The sequence below is a fragment of the Perca flavescens genome, chromosome 5 (assembly GCF_004354835.1).
Source record: "Perca flavescens isolate YP-PL-M2 chromosome 5, PFLA_1.0, whole genome shotgun sequence".
NCBI lineage: Eukaryota > Metazoa > Chordata > Actinopteri > Perciformes > Percidae > Perca > Perca flavescens.
In genome coordinates, this window is record NC_041335.1 from 14,718,463 (window position 1) to 14,746,425 (window position 27,963).

The window sequence follows — 27,963 nt, forward strand, 5'->3', positions numbered from 1 at the left end:
AGCATCTCTCTTAGGCCATCTTCTCTTGTAAACTGAATACCCAGGCTAAAAATTGGGTTCTGATATTAGGGGACTGTCACACTATTGAATGTCTAAATGTGTGGCTAAATCTCTGCTCAATTCTCTGCCATCAACTGACAAGGGATAGAAATATCCTATAACTTCGATGATACATGTAAGCGAGGTGGAATCATCAGTTGCTAACTAAACATTGCAACCAATATCAATTGGTTTGACAAAAACAGTATTTTCGTTTATTTTTATACTGATCAGTGCCAGTGAATATGGAATGAAAGGAAATGGTATATATAGTATATATTGTATGCTACTTCCAGTACAATTCATCACATAATCTTCCGACATAATCTTCTGAGGTAATGAAGCATCGCCTTACTATTGTTTTCATTAGCATACTTCACACTGGCAATGTGTATGTATGTGTGTGTGTGTGTGTGTGTGTGTGTGTGTGTGTGTGTGTGTGTGTGTGTGTGTGTGTGTGTGTGTGTGTGTGTGTGTGTGTGTGTGTGTGTGTGTGTGTGTGTGTGTGTGTGTGTGTGTGTATGTGTGTGTGAGCGAACGCCCCCATGTCTGCATGCTTTTCCAAAATAAGAATATAGGAGAGATAATTTAGGTGGTTGCTGCAGTAAAAATACAGAGGTTGCTAGAAGCACACATCGATTGACATCTGCTCAAATGTTCATCGACAAAAGGAAAAACACTGAGACAAAGAGTATGAGGGAGAGAGAAGGGGTCCTGAGAGGGGGAGAAAAATCCATAATTGCTCTCATCGCCATATGATTTTCTGCAGGCAATTTTCAGGGAGCACATACTGACCTTTGCCTACTTAATTCCTGTGCAGTAAAGAAACAGAGAGATGATCACTGAGGCACATAATTACACCCTCATCGATAAACGGATCTATGGGATGGGCAATGAATGCAACCCAGGGATGAAAGGACAATACACATTACCCTCACACACAAGCATGGACTCTGACCTATAAAGACACACTTGGAAGAAAACACATGCCCACACACACACACACACACACACACACACACACACACACACACACACACACACACACACACACACACAATCATGGTGGTGGCATATATTTCTGGATGCAAAGTCTATGTGAAATGCATGGTGGGTAATGATGATGTGAAGGTTTTTAGGCTACGAGTTGGATGGAGGAGCCCCATATGGCTCTCTCCGTCCGTGTCATTACCTTGTTACGCCTCTGACTTCCATTCAGGGAGAGAGAGAGAGAGAGAGAAAGACAGAGAGAGAAAGACAGAAAGAGAAAGAGGGAGAGCGAGGATCACCCAAGACCATGCTACATCTGAAATTGTCTGGGGTCAACAGTGCCATAATTACTTTAAAATGTCAGCCTGCAATAAAATACAACAGTTCATCTGGCAGAAAGCAAATTAGCTTTGACCATGCCGTAATTACCCTTTCCTGCAGAACCATTAGAAGAGATCAAATCTTCACATTCTCTGTTTGAGGAAAGGCCATCAGAGTACACTCCACCTGACAAGGATGCACATTTGCCATTTGGCAGGGGTAATTAATTGTCCTTATAATAGAAATTTTATATTGGACTTCGAAATGGAAAAAAAGTGTAATAACCTGCCAGTTTTATCTTAACCATTTGCTGACCACCCTTTGCCTCTTGCTCTCTCGTCATATCTTCTCCCTTTTATTTGAATTCAGCAGCTAACTGATTTGTTTGTTCAATTCCTCTAACAAAGCATTTCCCTCTCCAGTATCTTTTCTTAATGATGACATATCTAATGTAATTACACTGATCTCCAGTAAGGGTTGCATTTTAAAAACTAAGACAGGATGTCAGAATCAAGCTGAATAGTTTTTGGCTGAAATGATAATTACAAACATTGGGATATGCACGTAGCAACACCTGTTCTATATATGTGACACAAAATCAGCCTGCACACCATAAAGCCCTGCTGTAAATGCTCCTAAAACCAATGTTTAGTCTAATTTACGAAATGAAAACCCTCTATCTTTTAAAGGAGCTACTGTGTGTACTTCTCCCATGCTGTATTTCAATACAGTTCTGCACACAAGTCCTGCTTGCGCTCTGTATGCACAGAATGCAATGGCACTGAAATAAATATTCACTCCTAATTAGAAAAACCTTATACTTAGTCAACTTGATTAACCTCCAAACATTATATTATGGAACCTAATTTCTGTTAAAATTGTTGAACAATGATTGCTTGGCATCCCTGACTGTACACATTACCAACATACCAGCAATGGTGCGCACTATTGATATGATGCATAAGACGAGAATTAAGAGAATTAAGAAAGCTCATATAAAAGATTCGGATTGAGTCACATTAACACATCACACTGCCAGGCATGGCATAAACTGTTTAGGAAGGTGGGCCTCCAGCTTGTCATCTTACATGTTGAATTATCATAAAGAACCTTCACAACATACACGGCCGACAAGCAATCTCCTTTAACCACTTTGTGTGCGATACTGTACTACAACATATACTATATTTACTGACATGCCAGAGAATTACACTGAAATACGGGCAGGAAAGAGATTAAAGTGTGACCTGTTTTACCACAATACATGGAAGCAATGTGCCACCGAGCTCTGTGTTATTGCGATCAATGCCATTGTGATCGATTTCCGTAAGCCCCTGTGTGTTTCATGAGGCACAGGTAGGACGTTTTGTGGATGATTATTATCATGTTAAACTGACCCCCCCCACACACACACTCCCACCCTGCCTTTTTATTTTTTTACACTTTTAGCGATTAGCGTCTAAGACAAAGGGAAATGTTTCCTATGCAGCCAAGCTGACTGAATAGACATTAGGTGGGGAATAGCTGGGTGTGGACGGAAGCCCAAAGTAGTCAATTGGGACTGTATCTCAGGTAGCTGCGCAAGATGCTGTACTACCGCGGCTGCGCTGCTACTGCTGCTGAATCTAAATCTCAGCTCAAGAGCATTGTAACCTTATCAAATTAGCTTTGGGCCAAGTCTGTCAGCCAGTGCTGCTGGGTTGGCATCCACCACCATGATTAGTCATATTGAATTATACATTCAGAGCATGTACGACACCATCCACATCAACACAACACATAGAGAGAACACACACACACACACACACACACACATACACACAAACACACACACACACACACACAGACAGAGACACACTGTTGTCAAAAAGACACACAATATCTCACACAGTGATGAAAACAAGCACATATATATGAATGCACACACACACATGCACACAGACAAAAAACACACACTTAGGTTTCTGTTTTGGAACAGGGTGATGCGGATGTGCGTAAACAGGATTAGGAGAGACGGTTCCACTGTCACACAGACCTCCAGATTGTAATTCTCATGCCTCTTTGACAGCTTGGCACAGCACTAAGTCACCTAACGTTTGCCTTGACATGAAATCCAGACCTGGGCACAGATGAGGTTATCGGGGGAGTGGGAGGAAACGCATTGAGTCCTATTGGGAGAACTGCTTGGTACTTAATGCCTTGGCGTGGTTGACCGAGGGGACTGAGGGGGCAGGAGGAGAATGGAGCAGGGTGCGAAAAATATCCACCACAACTGCCTTTAGCGTAGCTACTCTGATGGCTGAAATTTAGATTGCGCTCTCCTCATACATGTGTGAAACCTATCTAAAAGTAGCTGAAAGATTACAATCCTCTTCATTAAATTTATCTCTTGCGACATAAACTTTTAATACGCACACCAGCAGTGTGTATGGGACATCCAGGGCAGCTTAAATGACTGCAACCTGTAATTACTGTTCCAGCACTTGATTAGAATAATCTGATTGCAATTATTCAGTGACTTTAAAATACAAGCCTCGAGCTACAAAACAATAATTCAAGGGCAGTGATTGGGAGCGTGTTTCTTTTTTGGCTGTAAAATGACGTTTTAATCGACACGGAGTGAAAGAGGTTCCCTGCTAAGGAGCCAGCTCCCTCAATTAAAGCCCATTTATGAAGTGATGGGGAAGACATTGTGCTAGCGATGTGGAGTTAATCACCAGGCAGACACTTACAGAGTTCTCACGGATCAGGGAACTAACCCCTCTAACGGGTAAACAGGCAGAAAAGCAGCACTCTGTCGAGGTCGCCAGGAAAACACATACCAACATTCATGCTACAGTAACTGTATTATGTCTTTTCCTGGACAAAATTTATAATTTTTTTTAATTTGCTTAAGCTTCAAAGTCCAAGGCTATAGGATAATACCATTTTTTTTCATGTTCACTTGATTAAAAGACACAAACTTGAAGTGAAAATTCTAAATTTAAAATGCACTTGCAGTCAGTCAAAACATGAGAAAGACATGTCAATTATCTCCCATATATATTCTGTAGCAACAAAGCTAGATAATTGATTGCATTTAACAGACAACTCTAATGTATCTCATCACTCTAAGGAGTTTGTGGTAGATTAATTAAAAAAGTAATACAACATGAGGGAGACGTATTGCCTAGCTGGCACTGATTCCATGGTCAAAGTGAAGGACAAACATGGTGACTGACTATAATCTTTTTCTAGGACTCTAATTTGCAGGACTTTATTTCCTTGTTCTGATTTACCTAAGGAGACATGTTTTTTGCCTTATAGGTTGACCCGCCCTGGGTGATTAACGGAGCTGAATAGTCCTTCAACACACACACACACACACACACACACACACACACACACACACACACACTTGTCCTTCAGTGGACGTACACCGTATGGGTACACTGTGTGCACACATACAGTGCATGTGCATATAATGATGTGGGTGAAGGGTCAACGGGTGATTACACTTAAAGATGGAGCGTCTTAAAATAAAATCGAAATTGATGTCCATTGTACTTTTGAAAGCTTAATTGTAACCATCCTCGATTATTCAGTTTCGTAATTGACTGTACATTATTAACAAAACGTGCCACCAAGAACGCATTAATCAGTATTACTCTGCCTTAACCTCAGTAAGTGGCACAATAAGAGACATGCCCTCTCTAATCAGCTTCATTGTGTTATATCACCTCCGCTCTAACTATATCCCAGAGAGTTCAAAGACCTCACACTACATGTTATTGCTGAAACCATCTTTAATCAGCCGCATTGGTCTTTGTTAGATCATGGAGGTCTACATCGTAATGAAAACGCCAGCTAGCTCTGATAGCAGCCTAATTGGGAGATAATGAGCCAATAACATCAATGGCTAATGACACACCGTGTCTAAGTCACACCCCCCTCAGGCCACACAGAGGCTCATTCACCACTGATGGAGTGCATAGCTGGGAAGTCTGACAGAGCTAGACCATGCTCTGTACAAACAGGCTGTCTTGATGGCTTCATTAGGCTAATGAAAGGCGGTGCTTGACGCTTAAAGATGGTTATAGTGGACTCTAGCTAAAGGGAAGACATACAGCACAGACACCTAATCTCGACTGCACTGTCTAATGGTATCCTTCAGATGTAAAACAGGTTCTTTTATGACAGTAAGAGTTCCGATCATTATTGCATTATGTATTTCACTACGGGTACATGTCATTTTATTATCAAAAGAGAGAAACATTGTACTGCCTTTCAAAAAGAAAACAGTGCTGAACATTTTGGGCCATTGATATACTATGTTGGTGTGAATATTATGTGTAGTTTGTTTGTTTGTGTGTCAGAGTATGAGCAAGGGGGGTTGACAGCTTAAGCACTGTATGAGTGTGTGGGCGTGGGCACCAGTAAGTGGGTTGAAGGGGGCTGAACTTTTGTCGGGTCTCAACAATGAACTAGCTAACAGTAAACAAGCCTGATGATGCATAATCACATTAAATGAGGCACCAAGCATGGAGGAACGACCCTGCTAATCCACACTGTGCTAGCTCTGTAACCTGCGCATAATCCTCGAGAGAAGAAGTGAGGTTAAGAGGAAGAGAGAGGAGAGAGGAGAGAGGAGAGAAGGGGAGAGGAGAACCAATAGAGGCTTTGGAATTGAATTACTGTATGTACAAGCTTTAGGCCAATTAACCAGGTGTTTCAAATCTCTACCCTGTTGTAGCTCGCATTTATATGATAGGGTGATGGTGTTTTGCATCTCCAGTATATATGGGGCTCAATGATGTAGACAGTTTAATGAAGCAGGGAAGCATATGACATGCGATTGAGAAAACACCTTAGTGGTGCTGGGAAGGGTCTGAACACTAATTAAACACCTGTAGGCAGCAAAGATGGTTTACACATTATGCTTGAAGATATATTACTATATAGAACACTCTTGATGGCACGAAACAACGAATGCTGGAAATCAAACAGTGTAGATTAACTTGATTTTTGTTTATTTCTCATAGGTCAAGATTTACCCATCTGTCATGACCAAAGAGGCAAAAGAGAGGGAGAGGCAGGTTGAAGGCCAAAAAAGGAACTTACGGATCAACTCTGCCCTTAATTAGCTGCCTGTTGCATTATAGATATAGAACACATAGAACAGGCACACGAGCAAGAGGACCAGCATGCTTATTTGACTAGATATATGTATGTATATTCCCTCCAGCGATCAGAGGTGCAAAGTCGAGGCATGTACGCATTTCCATTGGTGTCTGGCCTACACACAGAAGCATGACTAGATACTATATTGCCATTGTGCTCTGAGGCCTTACTGAAGATCGTCCCTGGTTAACACATAACATTGGATTCCACATAACAGCTAACAATGGGCTCTGTATCTAATGAGGCTTAGAGTGGAAAGTTCTTTCTATAAATCATATTATCATTATAGTATCTCCACAGGGATTGATGAGGTTAAAGCCTAAATGCTAAATATGAACAGTATATACTCTGTAATCACATTATTAAAACAGTTGTCAACCCAGGTTGTGCTGGTAAAACAAGGGTTAAACATTTCTCTTGTATAATGCTTGTTGATTGTGTAATAGACATGATTATTTCCAGATATGTTTTTAAGGAATCACAGACCTGATAAGAAGCATTTGAATCAATGTATCAAGAAACAATCTGTCATTTTATGTGTATTTCCTATTACTTTAACCACTGAATTTGACTCCAAGCTTCTATTACCTTTAGTTTCTGCTGACTTAGGGACATCAGCAGGTGACCTTTCAATTAAAAGAACCTTGGCTTAAATCATAACCGCAAAGACAGGCAATGTAAAATGTCTTATGAATGACCTAAAATGGCAGAGTGATGAAATAATGACCAAAGAAGTAAAAAAAAAAAGAAACAACAGGTTTCCTTAAAAAGCTTACTTGGCAAAAGACAAGGCAGACGTTAAAATGAGGAAAAATGACTTTGTCTTACGGAGTATCGTGTTGAACTAATATCATAAGCCGCACTCTCTTCGTTTTACTTTCTAAACTTTGCTGAGCAAACTTTTTCTGCCAACTCCTGTACAGCTGAGGGAAATTCATCATTGTCAGCCAGTGGATCAAAAATGGAGAGGGGGTGAAAATGACAGATACAGCAAAAGTAAAGAAAGGGAAGGTGGGTGGGGATGCTGTAGGGAGTGAGGATACAGAGAGATTGGAGCCCGACAATGAGCAATAGCGGGGAGTGTTATCATGCGTGTATGTGTGTGGTTGGGTGGGTGGGTGTAGTTGGTGTGTGTGTGTGTGTGTGTGTGTGTGTGTATAAGAGAGAGAGAGAGAAACAGAGAGATTGGTCCTTGAAGTAGACCCTGGGAGCCGTGGACCAGCTGGGCTTTGAGGAACTGCCTGCTGATTCTGCCTGCCCTCCCGATCTACCCACTCCCTTACCTCCTTTCCACAAAACCCTTCCTTTTCTCCCCATCCTGACTCTCTCCTTTTATCCTTACCTTCCAACTTTCATTGCACCCTCAAGTGTACTAAGTGTCCTGCCTCTTTGTGAATTGCTTGAAATTACCCATGCAAAACCACTTTAATAAAACAACTACGGAAAAATGCCTTACATTTCTGGACCCATCATCTGATGTAGATGGTGAAATGTGAGGAAAATGGCTGTCTAAAATATCAATACCCAATGTCATATCAGTTCCTCAGTCAAAACCGAATATTGTCATTATTCCACCTACTTTGAACAGTTTTGACCTTGTCTGGTTCATTTTTCTTCCACCCCTCTGTTTATCCAACAGAAGAACATGCCTACAGCTGGTTTCTCCTCCAGGTCTAGCACAGTTAAGCAGGGGAACTCTGTGGCTGTACTGTATTTGCACCCTGGGGAGGTCAAAATCTGTCACTGGTCTATATCCCACAGTTTATCCTGCATAGATTCATGCAGCAAAGTGCAACCACCCACACACACACCCACACACACACACACACACACACACACACACACACACACACACACACACACACACACACACACACACACACACAGAGCACCTAACCCCGCAAACATATCCAGCTAACACAGCTGACTTTGACCTCTTTGTGGCAGCAGCTAATGTGTTACAACCAATTTGCTATGCCTGAAGACACTGTCCAGTAGCTACTGTACTATTGGCATACAGTGACGTTGTTCATACAACACTCCACAGCAGCACAGAAATTCTACACTCTTTAGCCCTTGTTAAGGCGTATTGTTTTTACAACAATAATCAGTGTGACACACAGTAAGATGTTGCTTAACTGTGGGCTTGATGGGACTTAGACAACAACAGGAATCCTCTACAGCTAAGTGATTTTAATAGATACAACAGACGTGATCGATTAAATTGCATAATGAACGATGACAGATAAATGGCGTGTTTACAAACTAGTCTTGTCCACCCACAGTAAGCAGGGTATAATCAAGTCGTAACTGTTTTTTGAAAAGTACAATTACTGTTGCACTGGTTTCTACAGTATTCATCAAGCCATCCTTAGCCCAACTATCTGACCCTCAACCAAAATATGTGAGTAAGGGGACAGATTCTGGATGTAGAGAAAGGGGGAGTAGCAAGTCGGTGACAGTACAGTAATGTAGCACAGCAGTCTAGTTAGCACCAGATGCTATTCTACTACAGATACTGTTCTATTCTGAACAAAGATGTGCATTTAAAAATACAAAAAATATACACTAATTTCTAATTTTATGATAAAATACATGCTGTTTCACGTCCCATCCATTTGTGTTTTCTGCATAAATGAATAAAATGGAACAGAGTTGGTTAGACAGAAATTGCTTATTGTCTTTTGTTACACTTGCTTTACAATTAAGACGACAGTAGCGTCACATAAAGTGTTTTATCTATAATAAATGATTTGATTGGAATCCCTGGTTTGCAGAATTATATATGTATACTGTATAATTGACACAATTATTGAATAGTGTGCATTGTGCATCAACACTTAGCTTGTCTTGGTCTTTTTAGGGATGTTGATATAATCCAGCCTAAAGACAACCAGTGTGTCAACCAGCCTTGCTTTCTTAAGCATTATACATGTCAGGGAGAGTGCAGAGAAAGAAAGAAAGGGGTATACTCCTCAATGAGTCATTTTCAATTTTTTGTTTGTTTTTGTATAAAAAATCCAAACGACCACCCAGATCTATGAATAAAATTAATGCTAAAAGCCTTCGGATGGAGAATATCTCTCTGTTCAACTCATTGCCAAATGTTGTTTACATTCATTACACCCCTGTTGTGCACATTTATAGCATTGATTGTGACATACATGGCATTATATGAATATATATATATATATATATATATATATATATATATATATATATATATATACATAAATATATATATATATATATATGTATATATATATATATATATATATATATATATATATATATATATATATATATATATATATATATATATATATATATATATATGTATATATTTCAATTATGTAATTGTCTACACCAATGCATCTCTACAAAATAGAATTCAAATAGACCTGTAGCAAGACTTTTCTCTCGACATTTTCTTTTCCACCATCTGGTGAATAAAATAATAAAATAGAAACAAAAACTAAACCAGAGTATTTGTGTTTGCATGTTGAAGTTAAAACGCAAAAGGTGAAAAGTGTTACTCAGTGAAATAAGGAGCACAATACTGTGAGGGGAAAGAGAAAAAAAAGAGAGAAGGAAGAGAAAAAAAAGGGTCTTGAATCAAAGCCAATCACTTCAAGGGCCTGAACTTGGCCACTGAATTCTTTGAAAATGTTCTTATACACACAGGGAGGAGAAAAGAGTGCTGGTATGAAAAAAAGAGAAGGGGAGGTAAATAAACAAACTGAGAGATGAGGAGAAATAAAATTGGTGAAGCAATGAATGTGAAGTTATAAGAAGAAAAAAAACTGGAGGGTGGAGTTATAGCCTCCACACCCAACTGACCTGTTTCCAAATAAAAGATTAAGTCCATGAGAACAAGAGCAGTTTTCACACTCTAGCACACAAAGAGAAGGACCGGCTCAGAGATGAGAGGGTTGGCCGCATTGTACTGCCCCACTTAAATCTTACTTTCAATTCACTAAATGTGTTATTTGACTTGGCAAAGGAGCTGGTATGTCCCACGGAGCAGCAGGGAGTCTTACCAGGACTTTGCCAAGTTTGCTGCAGCCCTGCTGAACAGCCTTCGCCTTGGCTAGGCTAGTGACCTTAGACGTAGTGGGTGGTTTGACTCAGTGGTGAAGAAAGAAGGGGGGGGTAGGGAGAGAAAGGGAAAAAATAGAGAATAACTATAACCTCTAGTGGTTGAAGATCAGCTTTTAATTTGAAAACTCTCCTCGTGGGCATTTGCACAACACCATGGAGTAAAAACAGATGAGGAAAGAAAAGGTTTTAAGATTATGACATTCATAGATTGAGAGAAAAGAGAGAAACTGCATGTAACGCTCAAAAGTCCAAGCTACAGTAAATACTGACCTGGCCTGCCCTGGCCCAGGGAGCCGTTGGTATAATGTGACTAACAGGAATGGAAAATATTGTTTGCTTTGTGAATGATGGAAATGAAGAACACGAGAACAACTTTGTAGTATATACTGTGCTGTGAAACCATAATAATGCAAAGTTATTAGAGAAGTGGGAAATCCAATAAAACCTCTCAGTGATTGGCCTTAGACAGAAAACTTATTATTTCATTTCTTTAAGACAGTAAATCAGTGGTTATTACACAGACTTGTCAACTGAAATGACTTTCTAAACTCATAAGCTATATATTCAACACAAGCAATTCAAGTTGGATACAACTGATCCCACATTTGGCTTTAATATATAATATGCAAACCATAAACTGCTTCATCTAAATAAAACATGGATTAAAATGTTTTTGAGATTTGTGCCAATCCCATTGGAAACATAATCTATTACTTTTCATTTTGTACAGTGCAGTTACAAAATTCTTGTGTTTTGCTAGCCCAAAATGTCATCATAGCTTTCCATTAAATAAAAGATTATGTGATCCTGTGTTGTTTCATTTACAGCATAGTTTAGTATGAGGTCAGGAGAACGTAAAAAAAACTCACTAGAAGTCCTGTGCAATTAAACTTGGAGTTCTATGTTAATTGCTCTATTTGCGCACAGCGACTGCCAAAGATTCATGCCACTATGTTTGAAAGGTCCAAACTGAGGGGAGGACAACTGACGACAACCCTCAAAAAAAGGAGCCATCCATGGTTGCCAACATGATAAACCTGTAGGGAGGAGCCCCAGACACCCAGCTCCATGAGACACTCATCCTCGAAAACAAGTCTTGCCATCGTAAACTCAAAGGAATTTGAAAGATGAGGCACCCCACACCATCTTCCCCGTGGCCCACATTGTGAAAATAAAAGAGAAGTGAAACATGGAGACAGAGAGAGATGTTGTGAGGAGGACAAGAAGAGAGGAGGAGGAATTATGCCAGGGTCTGAAGATTCATTTTGAGGTCAGATTTTAGAGAAATGGTGTCTGGCAGAATGTGCAGGGTCAAGCCCTGCAGGCCTGGAGCTCAGGCAGCCATCTTGGCAGTGACTCCTTTGGTGCAGCAAGAGAGAGAGAGGATTGCTTTACAAGGTACATCAGTCTGCCGGGACCCTCCATTTCCTCTTTCCCACTGTTGCACTAATGCGACTCCTATTTTTCTTTCGTACAGTTTATCTTTGATCAGAAATATATTGCTCCGTCCATGAGCAGAGTAAACATCCACATAATTTGGAGCAGAAATCATTACTTCCTGTAGTTATATTTACCATTAAGATGAGGATACTCAGAAGGGTAATCAAGGCATCAGATGGTGTATGCTGCCCCCCACCTCCCCCCCACAACGACAGAGAGCTCTTTTCCCTTCCTCCCCGTTCTTGCGAATATTTTTGGAATGTGAAGGATCAACTTTGGATTCAGTCATTTTCAATAAACAAGGGAATTCAAATAATCACTGTGACATATTTCGGTCTCTCCCTCTTGTTTCTTTGCCTCTCTGTCAGGCTATCACACACATACACGGTGCACTCCCCCTCAGCAGGGCCTCCTACATGGGAAAAGTAGACGAGCCATGAAAGGTATACAGTGTTGATCCAGCCGATAAGCTGACCAATTGGGTTCATTTATTAAGGAAAACCTTTGCTCAAATGTGATCCCCGTGTGTGATGGAAAGCCTTCTGACAACTCTATCCCATCCATGTCTCTGTGGTTCTTGGCGAGGTGGCCTCGCAGAAACCCTAGCAGTGTTATTACAGATCTTTAGTGGCCTACAACAGGACATTAGTTAAAACAAATACGTAAATCTGGGTAAGAGAGAGACGTGGGGGGAGTATCTGAATGATGTATGCCAGATACAACTATGTCTAGGAAGACAGAGAAATGACCTTAACTGTCTTCACACAGTAAAAAAGAGTTAGAAGTGATAAATTAAGAAAACCAGTGGCTGAGACACATAGACAGTAAATAAAACCCATCTGGAATGGGTTTCTGTGTCTCTTCTGTACGAGCTGAAACCCAAAACTCCTATCAGATCTGAATGCTGTGCAGCGATAATAGCTAAATATTCATTTTGGTGCAAGCGGAAGACAAACATTCCCGTTCTTAATGACATCTCCAGGGAGGAAGTTCATTACACAAGGTTGTTACGCAACAAAACCCTGTCACTTTGAGAGGTCAAAGGAGGTTCACATTGCTAACATTAGCGGGAAAAAAAACCCCAATGGCAACTAGGTTAGTGACACTTCCTGCATGAAATAACAACTTTAAAAGAACTGGGATACAAGTAACATCAGGTCTCCAACATGATGAAGACTTCACTAGAGTGACCTACTTTGTGGTGAGCAACACAGCATCATGACAGCACATTGCAACTTTATACATCAAGACTTTATGTACAGTAGGTTCAAGCTGAAAAGGTACTGTATATCAGTATGGCAATCACTCAAGCCAATTATTCACATATGCCAGAGTGAGTTATGAACTAAAAAAAGAAAATTCTTCTGCAAAACTACTTTACAACAGCAAAAGTAAAAAGTGTCATGTTAAAGGTGCTCTAAGTGATGTGACGCGTTTTTTAGGACTTTTTTGCAGTTTGTTTTTGTTGCCGTTTGTGGAGCCTGAGCTGTTTACAGAGACCGCGTTTTTTTTACAGTGTATTCAGGGGACAGGCAGCTAGCGGATAGTGAGGAGATTTTTGCTGTATGTGACGAAATATGTTGTAGCCTAAAAAACGCATCACATGACTTAGAGCACCTTTAAATCCTTATGATGTTAATACCAACAGGGTGTGGTAAAAATAAATGTTTTTTTTTCTTCTATATAGAGCATTCCTTCTGAAAAACCTTTGAAAGTTTACCAAAAAAGAAATGTGTCTGTTATTCCACTAGCAAATAACAAATTAATCTGAGTAATCATTATCATATGCTGTATTTGGGTTCGATGTGTTTGGCATTGATGTTTATGTGTATATGCGCAGTGGACACGCAAATCTGTGTTTGTGCGTGTTACTGGATTCCGTTCCCACATTGGATGTCAAAAACGGAGTTGGCTTATATGGAAAGAAAAAATGAGCAGAAAATTTGAATAAGGCTTTTCGATACATCTCACACCGTAACAGGCATGTGTACTGCATGCATGTATTACTGATGGAAAGTGCCTGTGTGTGTGTGTGTGTGTGTGTGTGTGTGTGTTGTGTGTGTCTCTGAGAAAACACTGTACAGTAGCTGTAGTTGCACACTTTTCTGTGCACTGATTGATGGTTGCTGTCCATGCAGGCCTACATTTTCGAGTGGATTGGAGTCATAGCACATGAGCAAACACAAGATGGAAGACTGTGGAACTCTTCAATATAAACAATAGCAAGACTCTCTGCACCACATACACACACTGCAGAGAAACACAAACTTGCACACACACACACCACACTCACAGATCCACTTCCCCACCTCCAGCGCTTGAAGATCTACCTGCCAGCTGCTGCCAGTCGCAGGGAAAGATGGGCTTTGTTGGTTTTGTGAAGCCCACCGACAAGACCCCCCTGGAGACTGCAGGTCTCCAGCAGCACAAGCCTCAGCCTTATCCACTCCGCCGCACAGGCAATCTGTTTTCTATATTGCCAGCCTGTATCACTGTACTATGCACTATAGAACAGCAATTGAGCAGGAAATTAAGTTAGGGGATCGGTATTTGGCGAAGGAGAACGAGCTGGTGTGGTCTTCCCTCTCCACATACAAGGATCATTAAATATCACACGAGTTTCTTGATAAATTCCCTCTCCTCCTCTCTCTGCTGTTCCCATCAACTCTCTCCCCTCTTCCTCTTCTCTTCTCTGTTTTTCTGTCTCTTTTCTTTCTTCCTCAATTTCCCTCTCATCATCTGCCCGTTTCTGTCTCGTCTTGCTGTATTTGCAGAGTGTATGAAACAAAACATCCTAATGGATGTTTGAACAGCTTGAGATGCGTCGGCCTGGGAACTACCTCCCTGTGACAGGGAGCTCTGGCAGGGAATTGAGACCTTTAAGAGAGGGAAAAATAGGGGACATATTTATTTCTTTTATTCTTTGTTTATTCCTTTTCCTCTCTCTTGGTCCGTTTCTGTAGCCCCCCTTTCTCCTCTGTCTATTTTCTCTCATTATATATAGCTTTTTTTGGATAAGCAGATGTGGAGGATCCATTTTTTGACTTGTTGTCTTTCCTCCTCTTCTTTCCCTCTGTCCTCTTCTGCCTTTTTTCTATACTTCTTAGCCAACATTTTTCAAGGAGTGACTGTGTGCGATTGTAAGAAGTTGGTGAGTGAAAGATGGAAAAGGAGAGAGAGCGAGCGAGCTAGGTCAGGACATCACTGTAATACCTAACTTTCCTTTGGAGCAAAGGCAGTTCTGGTATGACAAATGAACATCAGTGCGCACATACACACACAGCGGCTCTTTTTTTTACTCCTGTGTGAATTCTCGGTTTATTTTCTGGCACAAAAAGGACTTTTTGTTTCTTTTATTAACTTCTTAATCATAAACCTCATTATCAAACTAATAATTAACTTGTATTTCAAATTACTTTTAGGTTAATTTTGGGTATTCAAATGCCCCAGATCTCAACATATTAATGAAATATGTATTCATAGAAGACATTGATTCCATTGCTTCCTCTTCAAACTTTCAATGTTTGAGTGGACTGCAGCACATGTTGTGCTGGATACAGTATTACGATTTCAAAAAGTTGTGTTAATGTTCATGTGCTCATTTTAAATTACCTAAAAATATATAGGCCTTATATTTAAATGTCTTAAAGTCCCCCTTCTAACACATTTTAAAGTATGCAATACATACTCTGCTATGATACATTTTGTTTAACATGGTTTTCCCACATTAAAAAGTACAAGTCCCTTATTGAGAAATTCTGGGTTTGGCCTTGAGCCCTGCCCACCACAGCTGTTTGCGCTAGGTTGACCGGTAAAAGCGCAGTGTGACGCCGGCTGGCTACGAGCTCCATGATGCCGAGTGGCAGTTGCTAGTTGTGTAAGCCGCTACAGAGCTTTGTGACGGCGGCTACAGACCTCCGTTGTATCAGCGGTAGTTGGTGGTTCAGTTAACCGAAAATAGGTGACTTTGAGCCGGGTACAAAGCACTGCGAGCTGGCGGTCGTTTTGGCGGACACTACGGTTAAATTTAGTCCATAAAATATGACAGTTTTGCCGCGACGAAAATTTGGATTATGCACCAAAACGACAAGTTAAGATTAGGAAAAAGATCGTGGTTTGGATTAAAACACTCCTAAGGAACACGCATTTCCTGGGTGAAAGACTTTAGTTCTCCCCGGGAAGAGAACTCCGCTCTCTGTATGTTAACGCCCACCCATTCACCCCGAACACCTCCCTACGCGGCCAGCTGCGTTCTTATACAGCGGCCTTCAATGTAGTGAATACAGCAAAAACGAATTACAGTGCTTAACTTTTCGCAGCTTTTTCAACGAGTGGTTCATGATAACAGACTGAACTGGCAGTGGCTGACACAGCTACGATGTTTCGCTCTCTGTACTGACTAGCCCGCTCTGCGGCTGCGCTAGAGGTTACAGGTTTCTCTTCTGGCATTTGCACATTAGACAGCAATTGGCTTTCAAATTTGTGATGGGATAGGTTTGAATCTGACATAAACATAAGAAAAACACATTTTTTGAGTGGAGTGACTACAACTAAAAATGTTGTCATCGGGGCAGCCTCAAGCTCACCCAGTAAGAGCGTTTACCCCATGTTGGCTGAGTCCTGCAGCGGCCAGGGATTGAATCCGACCTACGGCCCTTTGCTGCGTGTCATCCCCCATCTCTCTCCCCCTTTCTGGTCTATCTACTATCACTATAATAAAGGGAAAAGCCATAATAATTAAAAAACATTGTCATCATGTAAAGATCTGGCCTATATGGAAACAGTTATCCCCTATCAATGACTGACATTTTGAGTTTCTTGCTCAGAACAATGTTTTTAAAAGCAGACACAGACTTTCCTGCACTACCCCTGAAAGACAGCAGCAGACACAGAAAACCACTCACAAGGACAAAGAGCTCTTACTGCTACAATCTCAGGTCAATCAGTAGTGTTGACAGCTAAATTAACAAGTGCTACAAGCACCGTTACATTTGGCTCCTGATTGTGTAACAATGGGTAGATATACCAATACACTGTCAGACAGATAATCATAAATAAATCAATATCTATAAATAAGCGAATGAAGAGAATATATATATATATATATATATATATATATATATATATATATATATATATATATATATATATATATATATATATATATTGCTTTGGAGGTAAATGTGTGACCATCATTGGACACATGGAACAATACACACACACAGACACACACACAGTACTTAAGGCCTGTGCAGTGGTCAGGTTAGTGGGAGGCAGTCAGAGAGATAAGGTGCCAAACAGGTCTAAATCCCTCCTGAAGCGCTCTTGATGGACAGACAGGCCACCATTAACAATGCGGTGGCTTGTGAGAGCAGCAGCTGATGGAAAGATACCCTGGCATTTGCTGTGTTAAGAAGTGGCCCTTAAAGATTTCACACTTCCAATTTCTTTGAATTATCTGCCATCTCCAGCCTGTCACTCAGCCTGACAATCTCAGATTCTTGCTCACTGAGACACCAGGCTGGTTATTGACAAAGCAATCCGCCGTGATACAACAAAGTCTAATAAAACATTAGTAAAACAACACAATGTACAACGCTAGACCCAACCTCGCACATGGGTGGATGGACACACTCTTTGTTTATATTTCTATTATGTCAAATAATCAATCAATATATTGAGTATTGTTCTAGTGCAGTATAGTGGTGTTGTCAAACATTACATCAGGCTCACGTGTGCCTGTGTCTTAGTGTAATACCCCACATCAATAACTTGGTGTGACTCGAAACTTTGTGACAACGCAGCAGAGAATCTAGATTGTAGCGTGCAGGGCGAAATAGATTTGTTAAGGTCCACCAAAGGCAGTGATGACAGCCAGTGTCGCTATGACACTGAACAGACTGCTTATCAGATCTTTAATAGTTTGATTTGCTTGCTGCTCCAGACAGGCCATGATAGAAATATCACAACACCCCTATTATCCTCAGCATTCAGAACATAGTGCACAGCCTGTGCTTTCTATGAATTATTAAAAGCAGACAGATTACGCTGCAAGGCTGGAAGTCCAGAGGCATGCTACAGATGCTGCAGAGCAAAACTGTAACATCAGAAGTGTGTTTTTGTTCTTCTTTTCTTTTCTTTTTTTAGAGAGAGGGGCCTTTTTTGAAGGGGTCTGCATCAGATTAGAGAGGGTGGTGGTTTTGGATAGGCTTATGGGTACATGGAAAAGGGAAATAGTAGGTGGGGTTTGGCCATGTGTGTATGTCTGCACACACGTGTGAGTGTGTTTGTGTGTTGTGTGTGTGTGTGTGTGTGTGTGTGTGTGTGTGTGTGTGTGTGTGTGTGTGGGTGTGTCTGTGTTTCTTGCAAACGATGATGAGGGTGAAGGGCATAGTGTCAGGGCTTGTCTGACATGTGGCCTGGTGGGTTGGCTGGATTGTTGGTTGGGTGCAGCCCAGCTCAAGTCTGGCAACTCTCTCTCTCTCTCTCTCTCTCTCTCTCTCTCTCTCTCTCTCTCTCTCTCTCTCTCTCTCTCTCTCTCTCTCTCTCTCTCTCTCTCTCTCTCTCTCCCTGGAGTGACGGGCTGAGACATTAAGACAGGCGTTTTAATTAACTGTGCCACTCTTCCACCTGCTGCCCTCAATATGCTCCGGCCCAGGCAAGCTGTCTCTCATACCACTGATTCTCTTGCTCTCCTTTTGCTCCATCTTTGCCATCTCTCTATCATTTTTCTACTCTTTTCCCATTCTTTCTCTCCTTTTCTTTCCAATTTTCAAATCTCACCCTCCACCACTCTGACTTGCTCTCCCCAACCTCTCTTTTCTCTCCCTTGTGCGTTCCTCCGCATTGACCCTAATAAATGAGAACTCATACCAATAGATAAGGCGATTCCATGAGGCTCATAAGACAGAATTAGCCAATTTCTTTTTTTTTTAACTTGCGGAGAATTAATTTCTACATGTGTCCTGTTCTAGTGACCCTCTAACTACCCCCCGCCCATCCCACACACACACATACAATGCATACACACTCTCACGCTCTTCAAATCTATCTGGTAATTCAGCTCTGCCCGACACTCATCAGGCTATTCATTACGTCCTGATTGGAGATGGATATTTCTGTTCCCTCATGACAGAATGGAGCTAGGGATCAAAATGGGAACATTACAGGATTTAGAAGAGCAAATGCAACACACAGCAGCTTCTTGTGTGTGTGTATGTACACTTGGACATGTGTGTGTGTGTGTGTGTGTGTGTGTGTGTGTGTGAATGCATGCTCATAAATGTTTGTATTAATATGTGTAAATGTATGCCTGGCTGTTTAACTCTCATTCAGTCCTGTGACTCCCATAGTTTAATCATTTAGATCATAAATTGAGAATTAATTCAAACAGAACGGAGCAACAAATGATCCACTTTTAGCACTCTACTTAAATTGTATTACACTTTTAATGGGGTTAATAATAGACGGCATTAGCAACACAGGAAAACGACTCTACAAAGTGTTGCATTAAAAGGATTAATGTCCTTCCTTCAGAATTAAAGCCGGGTCTTGAAGATACAGCTAAAACTAACAAATGGCCCAGCGCTGGCTCCATGATGGGGCCCCAGTCGCAGTCATACTACAGTAAGAAGACAGCAACTGTGGCCAATATATCAGCCAGGGAGCATTCATCTGCTGTGTGAGGAGAAGGGACTTTGAAGTTTTCCGCAGCGAGGTGAAAGAGCAGCCGTGGCCTCAACCTCTGTGTTTATGTAGCCGAACTAATCCTGGGAGAGCTCTTAATGAATGATGCGGATAGATGGACACCACAGCTAAAAGCACACACTCACACGTCTGTGTGAGGGCCAAGACACACACACCAAGGATTTACGCATACTTTATGTAGAGGTCGTGGACATGTTGGTGTGCACGGTACATGCAAGCACGTACTCCAAGTCTGCATGTGCTATGAACAGAAAAGTGCATATAACAGCAGACAGAAGGTACTGTTGGATTTAGTAAAAGCAGGAAAGGCCAGTATTAAACAGGTTTAAAATATAAGCAGAGACTAACCTGTTAGAAGCAGGCTATGCCAACATCCGCCAGCAATGTCTCTCACTGGCGAGCTTGGTGGCATCACTTCCTCTGGGGATAGGATGTTCCTTTTTCTGTTCCCACATGCTCGTCCACATCCCCACTGAAACAACCTGCCGTCACCTGCATGTCATCAATGAATAAATAAATAAAGTTTCCAATATAAGCCAAAAAGAAATGATGTGATCAACAGAGTATTTCTGCTAATTAATACACACATACAGTTTGAATGTAACATGTGAGTTCTCATGTCCAAAATAAATGCAGAACACAATTGTATTGTCATGTAATATGACCGGTATATAATAATATTAACTGATAGAAGAGGTTTTGGACCGTATGCAGTTCCTCCATTAATTGCAAAGTATAGCAGGGGCCTGTAACCCCCTGCAGCTCATCTTGCATCTCTCTCCAGCACGCCTCTAGGAGCATGTTGTCCTTGTTGTGCTGCTGCATGCGGCCTCTGGTGATAAATTATGGATGCAACGCAAAAGCTGTAAAATTTGTTGTATCTTCCATTATCTTCATGTTAAAGGCCACAAAAGCTCTTCAGTGAAGTCAGCCATTAAGAAATGACAGGTATTGCTATCAGGCTTCTTTATAGCCTATTACCTGCAATGACAGCAGCTGCTGCTGCACCACTGTACGGCCTATCACATTATTTGCAGCTAAAGTCAGCTACTGTGTCATTTCGCCTCATTTTCTTGACAGTGCTATCATAAATCCATTGGGCTGCAGGGGAAACTGTCGACTACCTCGATTATCTTCATAGCCTGAATGAATTCTGAAATGTATGTAACAGGCAATGACTGTTATGGATCAGGAGCCAGGGCCATATTCTCGCTAACTCTGTCTTTCTCCCTCCTTGTCTTTCTCCCAGGTGATATGCCGATCGAGGGCTTGAGGGCTCTGATATTCACATAAAATTGAGTAAAGTAGGTGAACTTTGAAGCACACGGTGACAGCTCATGAGAAGTGACGTCAGCTCCATTTCTTAAAGATATTATCCAGCGGATTTGTACTGGTGTGTTTTACGGAATAAAAAAAAATCTAGCATAATAGATGAAGGGTCAACGATAGGATCCACTTCTTGTATGTTGGAGCATATTATAGAAAGAGAAATAACTGCTACGGGACATACGTGACATGAGGCCAATTAGATACGGCTGTATTTTTAAAAGGCGCATTTTTAATCATTATCTATTTCATGTTCATTTGTCAATTAAATGTTGTGCATCATGGCAGGCCTGCACAGTGCATTACTGTACCTGTAAGTGCAAGATTGTGGTTTGCCCCACAGGTGACTTTCGACACATGGTCCACACCCTCCACAAACCGAGGGATGACCACATTTTCCTCAGAACCACTGCCAATTTGTCCATAATCATTCTGCCTGTAGGGAGAAGAGTATGAACACATAATAATAATAATAATAATAAAAAAAAAAAATAATTAATTATCAGCGGGAATCATCTTCATAGTGTTTCATTGCATTTCAAACTATATAGCACACAATTTCAAAGCATGAAAAATATTGCACACCTTTTAATTTCTATAGGGTAAAATAAATAATCAAATCAATTAAACTATTGCAGTGAGCGGCTTCCACTGGGGACTGGGGAACATATGCGTTTCCTCTCATTGCTACGAATCCTCTTTGTGACAATAACGAGACACAGCCCTATCAGAAGTGAAACACCTCACTAACTAATTAGACTCTCAGGCTGCAGTCTGACAAAATAAAAAGAGAAAAGTGCTTGAAGGAAGACTTGCTCTCCCACAATTTGCATCTGCCACTTTTTACTGCATCTGTTCCAAGTGCCATTCAACGTTCTCTTCCTCCCTTTGTTGGGGAGTGTTGAGCCCCAACTATTTAAGCTCACCTCCTACCTACCCAGAGCTTTGTTCCTGCTCCTCTGCAGACCAGTAATGAGCCACCCGCCACAAAACCGCTAGGAAATTAATGACTCATTACGGATGGGGCCTAGGCCGCTCCTCAGCCTCTGCTCCTCCCCCGCTCCACCCCACATGCCCGCATGTAATCCTCTCTCTCTCTCTCTCTCTCTCCCTCCCTCTTTCTCTCCTTTACTCTCATCCCTTCAGACCATACAGAAAGACCCCAACACCTCCCTATCAATTAGAGCCTATTACAGGGCTCCCATGCTAGCAGGGCAAAGAAAGAAGGCCTTCACAGCTCAAGAGTGTGTGCAGCAGAGATTGGGAGAGTTGAATGAGGAGCCTTAAGGTGCTCCTTTCACACCCTTGCCCTTATCCATTATGCCAGTCTGTAGAGCCCCCTAAGAGAAACGTGCAACCCCAAAAAGACTTAGGGATGAAAATAAGTCAAGGGAGGGATTCTTAGTCACACCTTTTCCTTTTACTCCAGCATCACATTATATCATAACTAGTTCTTAAGCAAAGCAACATGGTCACTGTGCTCCTCCTTTAAATGGAGTGTTAGAAGAAGATGGCGAGATCTGAATGGTATGTATTAATCATGCCATCTGTGTCTGTATTCATAGAAGGACAGACCAAGACGGATATTAACAAGATAAAGCAAATGGTGGACAAGCATCTCTACATGAAAATTCATGTGGTATTGATTTCTTTTAGTTTCACTCCCTTTTACCCTCCATTGCATTCCCCCAGGCAAAACCTACCTATTCAGGGGACTGTTGGTCTTTGTTCAGAGCAAAAAAAAGTACTGTTCTACATTGCCAGCATTTTAGAATATCTTTTCTTTTTTTCCCTGATAGGATATGCATCAGCTTTTCATTCAAGCATGCTATGCTCATTGGCTTTTGAAGCTATGGTGCATTTCAAGGCAATCCCTCTGAGAGTGAATGGGTGAGATCACATTGGTTTGAGGTGGTTTAGAATGGCAAATCCTGCTGAAAGTGTCATTTCCAGTCGGAGACATCAATTTGGTGTGTGAAACAGGGCCCCAGGAGAGCCCGATAGCCTGGGAGATTCCTGACAAGAGCAAAGGGCCTGGGGATCAGCTCACACTCACCTGGATAAGACAGGAATTTCACAAAGCGCTTCAAATACATGGAGCGAAGTGAGAAAGGAGAAAGAGAGGCAGAAACATGATAGACAACTTAGAAAAAAGGTGCAGGGAGAATGTAAAAAGAGAGGAGCTCTTTAATATCACGTATACGGTATATGACGACTTTTGTAGCATATGCCAAATTGCAGTAATACCAGACTCATTTCTTCTACAGAGTTTATATACTGTAAACAAAAAGTTTACTACTAACTAAACTAAAGCAATACTAAAGCAAATCAGGTTAGAAGGGAGGCCACTCCTTGTCCTTTTTGACTTTGATACCATTGTATAAAGTAGTTGTTTGCATGTAAAAAATACACTAAACAGGAGTTGATCAATGACCTCCATCTGGGGAGGATTGTCAAAGCTCATAAGTATGGTTAATAGGGAGATATTAAAAAAACATGACACAAATTAAAAATCTAAATTATTGGCAGCACTATTTCTGGCCAAACATTTTCAAACTGTAAAACAGTGTACATAGGCAGTGGTATTAACTCTAATATAATGCCTCAATTAGCTAAAGTGAGAGCAAAATGGCTGATAATTATTGCGCCAGCTCATTAGACTTGTTTTGACACTAAAACCACTTAAATCACTACACAGGCATATAAAGAAGCACAGATGCAAACACACACATGCAGATGTTAAGCGTGTATTCCCATCATAATGAGGCAGATACTGTACAGGTTGGGTTTTACTTGTTTAGATTTAAAAATAAAAATAAACACTTCAACCAAGATTTAATAGGGTCCTACCATTACATGAGCAATTTATTAATCTGTCTGTGGATGGTGAATTTAATGAACGGATGCCTTCTACGATAACAAATGGCAAGGATTGTAATGCAGCGTTTCATAGTACTGCACAGCATAGGACTAGTTTAAGAGGTGTGGTTACGTATGTTTTAACTGTGTTTTTACCTCACAAGGGCAGAATTGCAGCCAACTTTGCAGAAGAAAACTCAGTTTTGAGTCTCAAGAAGGTCTCGGTATAAAAATAGGACAGCACTGTTGACTCTATTGATTTCATGAAAATAATATCTATTAATTGGTGAAGAGTACAAAAGCAAGGCAATCGCCTGCTGTACCTGCTATACATCTTGGCTAATAATGATATAGACTTCTAAGGAATAAAATCCTTGGGGCCGACCATGAAAGTTTAAGATTCAATGCGGTAAAATACAATGGGCTGTAAAATATTAATGTGTGTGGTAAAATTATGCTGGTGGTAATATTTCAGATTGCCGCTGTCTGTAAAAGAGGCATATCTGTATTTATTTACAAGCAGGGGTAGTGGATGGGGGGGCTTTGTTTGAAGCCACGTTTATGAATATCGACTCAGGCTCCAAGGTAAGTGGCTATAAATCTGTGAGAGGATCTTTGTAAAGTTCCCTTGGAGGACATAACTTCAGGTCTAACCGTCTCCTTCCTTCACTTGACTTTTAAACATTTAGATGTAATGCCAACTGCATTTAGAGCAGCTTCTAAATTATGAAGGGTTCCATTTTGAGAGTCCAAGTGTTAACCAATCAAAGTTGATAAATAGTGGCAATATATTTCTCCAGGATAGAAACAGAGGCATGTTTGGCCCTTGATCTAGACTGTTTATAAATTTGGGGAATACTAGGGGAAATGGGTCTCTGCACAACCTGCTATGTTCCAGATGTTGACTTGGATGTACACAGCGGAGGATGCCCTTAAACCATTGAGATCCACACCATACACCCACACTCCTTTAAATATGCTTACACCACATACTATGCTACACTATTCATTCTTTTTCCTAAACATAAAGCATATAACTTTTTAGCCTGATCTTTCCATGCTAGTCTCTTTGGGTAAGATGATGAAAAGTGTGAACTACTTGAAGCTTAGAGAGCATGACCTGTGCTAATGAAAGGAGCATTACTTGTTGTATGATCAAAAGATCATGTATCACATAGCTCATATCACCTTAGGCTATCGAGACCAGCTGGAAGAGTTCTATAGGTCCACGTCGGATGAACCTTCAGCGGATGACTCATTCACACCTTCATTTTCTTATTCTTCTGCGCCATATCTTAGACATGTTTATCTATTTATTTTGGCCCAAGGTTCTGAAGATCAGATCACAGTGGTGATTGCATTAGTAATGGCGCTGCAGTTGGCTGACCTGGAGATGATGGACACAGAGGTCTGTATCCTCCAGCGATGATGATCACATAGGAGCCGGGATTAAGAGAACTGATTTCTTTCCTGGTTGAGTTCAAAGGGCTCAATCAAAGTGTTTCACTGCTAAACTCCCCCCACCCCCCACCCCAACACACACACACACACACACACACACACACACACACACACACACACACACACACACACACACACACTTTAAATGCATAATTAACTGACAAGTGGTGATAAGGTTGAGAAAATACAGTTTGTTTTTTTCTGCCTGGTGATGAATGCAGCAACAGCTGATGTCATGCACTAATAAAAGGCTGGAAAGCTGCATTGATCCAACCATCAAATTCGAAGAAAATAGCTTCCTCCTGAGCTAAATTGGAGAAAATTGACAACCTCCCATTAAAGCCCCATCTCTCTCTTTCTCATCTTCTCTCTCTCTTTCTTTCTTCATTTCTTCCTTTTTCCATTTCTTTCTCCCCAGTGTGTCTCCTGCTTTCTCAAGGCTAATCCTCGCAGCCTCTTCGTTCATGTAGACCTCAGCAATCTTTCTCTCGGCATTCTTTCCCCGAAGCTAGCTGACACTAGGTATCAGTTCACACCCTGAACACACAGAGAGCTAGGTACATAGGTGCTAAACAAGGCCTTCAGCACATGTCACAGCACACTTAAACGGATTCACAGTGATACAGGAAGGACTTCAGACATGGCAGAGGGAACAGAGCATGTTCACAAATAAACATACTGTACACAATCAATTCTATTTTATCTTGGCTTAAAAAAAATAGTACATTAATTGATTATATGTTATGAAGGCTCTTCAATCCTATTAAGATCGAAACAACACATTTGCCTTTTACTCAAATAACTTTAGTTTTTGCGTTCCCTGATGTAGATTTCATGGTCTTACGTTTGGGTTTAGTATTTCAAATGTAATGCTCATAATCATAAGCCTCTCTCTTGCTACAGGAGAAGTAAATACTTCCTCTTCTGAGATTTGAACCTCTTTTTTACTGAGAGACCATGTGTGTTTGCAGTTATGGTGGTTAAAGTGTGCTTCTGAGATCTAATGCAATTAGGCTATGTTTAGTGCTTAATCAGTGTTGATTACCTGTTGAACGTTGCAAATAGGCAGCCTGCTGGCTCTGAGACATGGAGGTTGAGTTGCACTAATTAAAAGTGATGCAGAAATGAGAGCGAAAGAAGCTAAACAAAATACATGATTATAAAATTGAAAAAACACCGGATGATTTATTCCTTTAGCATGTTGTTGATCCTAAGATTATTCTTTAATTTCTGGTGTGAGAAGCAATGGGAGGCATTTGTACGGTTTCTGTCTTCAAGATTCAAACCAAATACCAATTTCAAAGATTTTCATACATACACCCTGATAATTGAACCCACCTGAACATACTGTGGTGGCTGTCTAAACATAAGGACCCATTGGAAGATACTCAGGTAGCAATCCAAGTCTGTGACAGCATGTGCCAATAAGAAAACGGTTTTCAGGAAAAATTGTTGAAACGATTGCCCCATCTTAACTGCTTAAAATGTGGTCCATGTCCCCAAAGTTAATGCAATCACAGTGTGTGTTTTTTTCCTCCCTCACTTCCTGTTTTGTGACTGAAAATCATGTGGAGCCCACACCACTTTAAGCCAGTATTTACAGTTACGATCTGGCTGTTGTTTTCCAAGGAGCCGAGCTGTGCTTTGCCTTTTTTTTTTTTTTTTTTTTTTTTTTTTTTTTTTTTATTCATTTAGCTGTAAGGCAGAGTGTGATAAGACAGAACGAAGACTTCCCTCATAACGAGGCACATGCCAAGTCTGACATAATCCAATCTGGTCCATTTTCATCAGCTTTTGTCTTGTGTTTTTTGCTTCTCTTTTGGACTTTCCTTTGGTTCCAACGATGGCTCAAAAACCTGAAATGACACAATTCCGTCGCACTTGTATGGCGGTGAGGCTGCAATCCAAATGGCTTTTCAGCAGCGAAATCCTTGAAGACCCACACACATTTAAATCTGGCCCTGGGGGCAACAGGCTCTAAACCACTGAGATAAAAAAACATCCAGGCCAAAAGCAGAAATATATATTTTAAGGGAGGGCTTACCATGGCAACAAAAAGGCATGTCAAACTTGTGGAAAAGAGGCATTCTGACTGAGGAGTAAACACAGACCAGTGTGCCCGTAGGAAAGCCTAGGAAAAGCTCTCCGCGTATTAAAGGGCCCAGCCTCACACGTGTATACAGCAGAAAGAGAGACAATGGAGGTAATAACAGGCGAGGCGTCAGGGTGCGGAAAAGACGGTTAAACGGTCATTTGTGAGAATAAACGCCTAATAGAGGCTGTGCCATAGGCAGGATCTGGCAGAAAGAGACAAACAATGTCCTTTTAAGTGTGTTATTGGGCCTTAACAAGAAACATTTCCTCCGGTCCACTGGTCTGCAGTGAGTCAAAACATTAACCATTTACCATGGAAGCTTATTTGCTACATCAACACCTGGTTCAATAGAGACTCCAGATGTTTCTGTGTAATGTCAGGTAACAGATACAGTATCACACCAAACTATTTAGCTGAATACGAGCAGAAAGTGAGAATTGGCAACGGCAACTTTCAGGAATAAA

At 41.0% G+C, this 27,963-nt stretch overlaps 1 protein-coding gene across 1 annotated transcript in view; it reads right to left on the reverse strand.

The window, feature by feature from the left end:
* The window catches only part of LOC114555437 (ultraviolet-B receptor UVR8), a 170,382-nt gene that overhangs the window by 35,126 nt on the left and 107,293 nt on the right, over positions 1–27,963 (reverse strand). The window contains exons 6-7 of the mRNA XM_028577806.1: positions 21,396–21,520; positions 20,107–20,250 (exon numbers count right to left, since the gene is read on the reverse strand). Of these exons, the coding sequence (XP_028433607.1) occupies positions 20,107–20,250; positions 21,396–21,520 (269 nt within the window). The remainder of the gene's footprint in view (positions 1–20,106; positions 20,251–21,395; positions 21,521–27,963) is intronic.